Genomic DNA, 6832 nt, shown 5'->3' with positions numbered 1-6832 from the left:
GAGCGCAGGCGGTTCTGGGGGTGCCTCCTGCTCAGATCTGCTGCGAGGACACAGCCCGGACCTCGTCACACACGTGGGGCAGCGAGACGAGGCCATCAAGACGTGGGTCGTCGTCAGGGGCCGGGCTCTGCTCCTGTGCCCGTGCCCTCTGTCACCTTCAGCCGCCGGCATCCGGGGCCCTCGAAGCCGGCCCCTCCAGGGAGGCACTGCCATGCCCGCTTCCTCCTACCTGACCACGGCCCTCACGTGGCAGATCCGCCCAGTGAGCAGGTGCCGGGGTGGGGAAGGCCTTCGAGTGCGGTGGCGACAGGAGTCCCTGTGGCCGCCGGGGAAGGGGGCGGCAGGCAGCAGAGCGAGGAGGCGTGGGGAGGGTGCCCTCGGACCCTCTCAGGCTGAAGGGGAAACGCGGGCCCAGTGAAGGCGCCGCGGTCGCTCAAGCAGCGCCCGTGCCCGGGTCCCAGGCCGGTGCCCGCAGCCAGGTGTCGGGTCCTGCTGGCTACAGCCGCGTGGACGTGAGTCTCTTCATGCCCCTGCGCTGGGCCAGGCTGGACGACAGCACGGGCTCCAGCCGCGGGGCCTGGGGCGTCCTGTGGAGGGCAAGGTAGGTGGCAGCCATGGCGCCCTGCAAGGCAAGGGAGAGGCAGTGACCGCGGGGTCTCCGCTCCTGCCAGAGCCAGCGGCGCGGCCTCTGGGCCTCGGTTCCCCCACGTGTGCGGGGCACAGGGCCGCCGCGGGACGCTGAGAGCTGCAGGGACCTTCGGTCTTATCTCTGTGTTCACCTGACACCCACGGCGGCGGCAGCTGCGCTGGTCACTTGGGGTAAATATTCCAGACGCCCACGGGGCCCCAGGCTGAGGTCAACCGCCCCCACTTTGGCAGGCGCCGGCCTGCTCTCGGCCTGCGATGTCCCCACCGCACACTGGCACCCGGCCAGGGCCTGGCCACCTCCCATTGGCCACTTACAAGTTTTTAAAAAATTGGTTTCGGAGAGAGGAAGGGAGAGGGAGAGAGAGAAACATCAACAATGAGAGAATCACTGATGGGCCGTCTCCTGCACGCCCCGCACTGGGGATGTGCCAGGGAACCTATTAGAATATTAGAGGAGAGTGTGTGTGTGTGTGTGTGTGTGTGTGTCGGGGAGGGGGTGGCTGCTGCTTTGTGAATAAAGTTTTACCAAATGAAGCCGCACCCGACTGACCGCGGATCTGCTGTCTCGGATGTTTCTGTGCAACACAGTGGAACGGAGTTGAGACAGAGGCATCCGGCTCGAAACGCCTCAAATATTTACTGTCTGGGCTGTCGGAGAAGTGCAGACCTTTGGTCTAGAATTGAGGACTTTGGGACCAGGAGTTGGCACAGCCCTGATATTCTCTCTCTCTCTCTCTCATGCACTGAAGCTGTGAGATGGAGCAGAAGCTATAACTACTCAGCGTCCTGCACGTGTTGCGTGTATGTGATGAGCTCTGCGCTCTGAATCCTGAGGTGAACGGGGAGGCATCACAGCACCGTTTCGCGCCCCACCCCCCGCCCCCTGCTCCCGGCCTCCTGACACCCGAGTACCTTCACCAGGTGGACGTCCTGCCGGCTGAGCTGGCTCTGGGGCAGGTGCTCTCGGTTCACCACCCACGGGTGTTTGAGGACCTGAAGTGCCGTTAGGCGCTGCTGCGGGTCCACGTGCAGCATCTGGGACACCACGTCCTGCGGGAGCCGGAGGCGGGAGAGGGAGCGAGTGGTCACAGCCGCCCGGGAGCCCTCCCCCCTCAAGGGCAGGCCTGGCCACTGTTCTCCGTCCCAGCTGCCGCCTGCCTTCTAATGGGCTTCCCAGCCTCCATAGTCACGCAAGCCCATTTTTATTTATTTTTATTTTTTTAAATATATTTTTATTGATTTCAGATAGGAAGAGAGAGATAGAAACATCAATGAGAGGGAATCATTGATCAGCTGCCTCCTGCACGCCCCCTACTGGGGATCGAGCCCGCAACCCCAGCATGTGCCCTTGACCGGAATCGAACCTGGCACCCTTCAGTCCGCAGGCCGACGCTCTGTCCACTGAGCCACACCAGCCAGGGCACGCAGGCCCAATTCTAAAAATATCAGCTTCTCTCTGTCTCTCTCTGTCACACACACATCCCATGGGCTCTGCTACACCAAGGCCGTAGAACATGTGAAAAGGGCTATAACGTGTTTTTGCCAAAATCTTTTTTAGCTGAGCAGCTTTGAAAACAATCTTGCTGATGAAACATCCGCGTTGTGGGCGTGAAGGGGTCCCTGGCTCGGGGGCAGATGGATGGCTGCTCTGAGCGCCCTCCCCGAGAAGCCCCGGCGTGAGCTCACCTTGGCCGCCTCCGAGACGGAGTCCCAGTTCCCCCCGGACAGCGCGTACTTCCCGCTGCCGATCCGCGCCAGGATCTCCTCCGGAGTGTCGTCCGGCCCGTTAGCAAAAGGGGTGAATCTGCGTAACGAGAGGGTGTATGGGGTGAGGCCGCGTGATCTCAAAGTTCACAACGGAATCCTGCCTTTTGGTTGTTAAAATGGCCTTTCCTTAGCCCGGCCGGCATGGCTCAGTGGTTGAGCATTGACCTAGGAGCCAGAGGTCACGGTTCGATTCCCGGTCAGGGCACATGCCCGGGATTTGCCCTCGACCCCCCAGTAGGGGATGTGCAGGAGGCAGCTGATCCATGATTCTCTCTCATCATTGATGTTTCTGTCTCTCCCTCTCCCTTCCACTCTGAAATCAATAAAAATATATATTTAAAAACAGCCGTTTCTTCCCCATTGTGCTCCAAATCCAGCATTCATGGTAAAGCACAATTTACTTCTGAGTGCTCCGTCCACGTCCTCACTCGGTCACGGCCGGGGTCAGCGGGGCAGGTGAGCCAAGCTCCGTGGACCCAGCACGAGCTTTCCTGGACCACTTCTGGCTTCCCTGGCGACAGGGCACAATAGTGGTCGGCCCCCTGGCTCGGTCTCCATGGTGACAGCGTGATATGATGGGTGAGAGCTGGAGACTTGAGGTCTGAGGGACCCCTGGTTCATCTATCACCGACTCTGGGTTCTCTGACAAATTATTTTTGGGCTTCAGTTGCAACACGGGTAGAATCATGGGCTCACAGGGACCTCAGTACCACAGGCGAACACGCAGAACATGCGTGCTCAATGTGTGCTCAGTGCGTGCCCACCGTGAATGCGCGACGGTGTGCACTGTCCCCTGGAGTGTAGAGCAGGGCCCACGGGTACCCGCTCTCCGAGCAGGGGGTTCTGGTAGCTCTCACAGCCAGGCCGTGACCTCAGCCCAGGGACCCGGCAGCGTGAGGCCAGGGAGCCCGGCCCCCTCCTCCCTCCGGCGCTAGTCACCGATTTACGAGGAAATCCTCGTCAGGCCGGCCCCTTCGTCCTCGCGAGGCCCCGTGTCCGTTTTGCGGCCGTAAATAGGATGGGTGGCCCCTCCACTCGAGTATTTATTCGACTTGAAACGCTGGGCACCAGGGGGTGAGGATTCTAGACTCCATGCTGGAGGAGCCTCAGACACCACACAGCGTTTGCCTCTCATTCAAAGGGAGGGAGCGCAGGCCCGGGGGTCAGCAGTCAGCCGGCAGCTGAGCTCGAGAGGGAGACACGACCCACACCTCCGGGTGCCTGGTCCCGGAAACTGGTCCCCGCACGTCTGACGGCCACAGCGGCCACAGCGGCCACAGCGGCATGAGCGGCTGCCTACCGCCTGGTACTGTCTGACCAGGCCTTCATGGGCGCTTCCTGGCTCAAGAGGACGATTTTAATTTTACTTGTTTTTATTTTTGTTAATCCTCACCCGAGGACATTTTCCCATAGATTTTTAGAGAGTGGAAGGGAGGGGGAGAGAGAGAGAGAGAGAACATTGATGTGAGAGAGACACATGGATTGGTTGCTCTGCAAGCGCCAGACCAACCGGGGCCAGAGAGGGGGCCTGAAACCAGGTGCATGCCCTTGACCGGGATCGAACCTGCGACCCTTCGTCTGCAGGCCGCCGTCAGGAGCATGATTTTAGCCCTAACCAGTTTGGCTCAGTGGATAGAGCGTCGGCCTGCGGACTCAAGGGTCCCAGGTTCGATACGGTCAAGGGCATGTACCTTGGTTGCGGGCATATCCCCAGTAGGGAGTGTGCAGGAGGCAGCTGATCGATGTTTCTCTCTCATCGATGTTTCTAACTCTCTTTCTCTCTCCCTTCCTCTCTGTAAAAAAATCAATAAAATATGTTAAAAAAAAAAAAAGAGCATGGTTTTAAGGAGCGGATGTGTGGACACTTTCAGGGAGTGGCCCTGTGGTGGCAGGATGTGGGCGGAGGCCCGAGGCCTGGGTGTCGGTGGGTGAGCGGGGCCTGCAGCCCAGGCCCCTAATCTGGAGGGACCTCCTGGAGGAGGCGTGGCCCAGGGCCCTGCCTGCTTCTCGCTTCTCCTGGAAGGGCCTGAGGGAGCCCGAGGTTCGCCCACACCCGGGCCCCGGGGACAGGGCCAGCCTGCAGGCCCGTGGTGGATGTGGACGTAACGCCCGGGCGCTGGCACCGGCAGGTCTGCTCACCCCGCCAGCATGGTGTACAGCAGGATGCCCAGGCTCCAGATGTCACAGGCCGCGTCATAGCCTTGCCGCTTCAGGACCTGGGGGACAGACGCCACAGGTGAGCACTGGGCGGGGACAAGGCAGGCCTCGGCGCACTGCTCCCGTGGGACCGGATCCCGCAGCGTGGGGACGGGTGTCGTTCATTCAGGCAAAGCCACCCCAACGCGCTCCACGGCTCCCCAGAGGCCAGCCCCTCCGGGAGCCACAGACCGAGGAGGGAGCATCGAATTGTTAAGGCAGAAGAAGACGGGTGTCGTTCATTCAGGCAAAGCCACCCCAACGCTCTCCACGGCTCCCCAGAGGCCAGCCCCTCCGGGAGGCACAGCCTGCGGGGCACAGGCTCGCAGACCGAGGAGGGAGCATCGCATTGTTAAGGCAGAAGAACTGCTACATGAAGGTCAAATAGAACGTGACACCGACGCCCCAACCGCCTGAGGAGCGGCGCTGAGTGCCGGCCACCACCTCCACCTCCAGAACCTCTGCGTCTCCCCAACCTCAGCCCCTCTCACCCTCAGCCCCCGGGCCCTGCCCGCCCGCCCTCTGTGCCTCTACCCTGAGGAACTGTATTAAAGGGTCGCGGCATTAGGAAGGTTGAGAACCACTGGCTTAAATGCAGGTCAAATAGAACGTGACACCGACACCCCAACCGCCTGAGGAGCGGTGCTGAGTGCACTCGCGCTGTGCCAGCCGCCACCTCCACCTCCAGAACCTCTGCGTCTCCCCGACCTCAGTCCCTCTTACCCTCAGCCCCCAGGCCCTGCCTTCGCACCCTCTGTGCCTCTACCTGACCCTCCAGGTACCAGACAGGGTCACCCTCTGTGCCTGGCCCATCTCCTCCTATAATGTCCTCCAGGCGCGCCTGTGTCGCCTGGGGCGGGATGTCCCTCCCTGAGGCTGGGCCATGTCCTGTCGGGCTGTGGACGGACCACACACGGTGCTCCCTTCAGCCCTCGTGACCCCCGGGCGGCTCCCACCCGGGGCCACTGTGTCACGCTGCTGCGAGCAGGCGGGCAGAGTCAATAAACGGATAAAATAAGCCGTGTCTGAGCAGGTCAGTGGCCCTTCCTTTGGATTGTGTGCGAGGCCGCCACACCCTGCCCCTCTCGCTCGGGAGCTCACCTCGGGGGCCACGAAGTTGGCCGTGTAGCAGGGCGTCATCAGCAGCCCGTTCTCGGCGCGCAGCTGCTTGGCGAACCCGAAGTCGCAGATCCGGATGGACTCGGGGTTCCCGGACTCGTCCACGTACAGGATGTTGCTCGGCTTCAGGTCCCGGTGCACGACCTGCAGAGGCAGGAGGGACCGCCTAACAGGGGGGAGCCCTTTACTCTGAGCAGCCCTGCAGCAGGGCAAGGCAGCCCCCCCTTCCACACTGACTCGCACCCGAGGAGCCCCCGCAAGCCCCTCTGGCGGTGAGTGAGATCTGAATGAATAACAAATGGGCAGCGATGCTGGACACGGGGCGGCTCAGGGGCTGGGAGACAGGAGGTGTGGCGACTGCCCTGGCCGGTGGCGGATTTGATCCCGTCAGGGCGCGTACAGGGGGCAACGGATCGATGTTTTTCTCTCACAGTGATGTTCTCTCTTTCCTCTCCCTTCCTCTCTCTCTAAAAATCAATAATAAAGACATATCCTTGAGTGAGGATTTTTTAAAAAAGGAAATGCGGTGAGTTCAGGTAACCTGAATATAAAGGTTTCTGAAGATGAATATTTGTGCCTGGCCAGCGTGGCTCAGTGGTTGAGTGTTGACCTATGAGCTAGGACAGGGGTCCTCAAACTTTTTAAACAGGGGGCCAGTTCACTGTCCCTCAGACCGTTGGAGGGCCGGACTATAGTTTAAAAAAAAAACTATGAAAAAATTCCTATGCACACTGCACGTATCTTATTTTGAAGGAAAAAAAAAACGGAAACAAATACAATATTGGCCAGCGTGGCTCAGTGGTTGAGTGTTGACCTATGAGCTAGGAGGTCATAGTTCAATTCCCGGTCAGGGCACATGCCCGGGTTGTGGGCTCGATCCCCAGTGCGGGGTGTGCAGGAGGCAGCGGATCAGTGATCCCCATCATTGATGTTTCTCTCTCTCTCTCCCTCCCTGAAATCAATAAAGATATCTATATAAAAAGAGGGCTATTTGCCTCATGCCCAGTGCATCCCGCAGGGTTAGGTGTCACTGCACCAGGGATTTCAGACACAGGAGGCCACATGCACAGCTCTGCTCCCCTCGCCCCGCCCCCAGCCCCCC

The 6832-nt window shown here is 60.2% G+C and overlaps 1 protein-coding gene across 1 annotated transcript in view; it reads right to left on the bottom strand.

Moving 5' to 3' along the window:
* Window positions 1–6: 6 nt before the first annotated feature.
* RPS6KA2 (ribosomal protein S6 kinase, 90kDa, polypeptide 2) overlaps window positions 7–6832 on the bottom strand; it is a 110627-nt gene continuing 103801 nt past the window's right edge. Inside the window, exons 17-22 of the mRNA XM_014542413.1 lie at window positions 6767–6810; window positions 5713–6056; window positions 4555–4631; window positions 2335–2452; window positions 1561–1698; window positions 7–622 (exon numbers count right to left, since the gene is read on the bottom strand). Coding sequence (XP_014397899.1) covers window positions 497–622; window positions 1561–1698; window positions 2335–2452; window positions 4555–4631; window positions 5713–6056; window positions 6767–6810 — 847 coding nt within the window. The 3' untranslated portion in view covers window positions 7–496. The remainder of the gene's footprint in view (window positions 623–1560; window positions 1699–2334; window positions 2453–4554; window positions 4632–5712; window positions 6057–6766; window positions 6811–6832) is intronic.

The sequence above is a fragment of the Myotis brandtii genome, unplaced genomic scaffold, assembly GCF_000412655.1.
Source record: "Myotis brandtii unplaced genomic scaffold, ASM41265v1 scaffold1077, whole genome shotgun sequence".
Lineage (NCBI taxonomy): Eukaryota > Metazoa > Chordata > Mammalia > Chiroptera > Vespertilionidae > Myotis > Myotis brandtii.
This window is presented reverse-complemented; position numbering and strand designations above follow the sequence as displayed.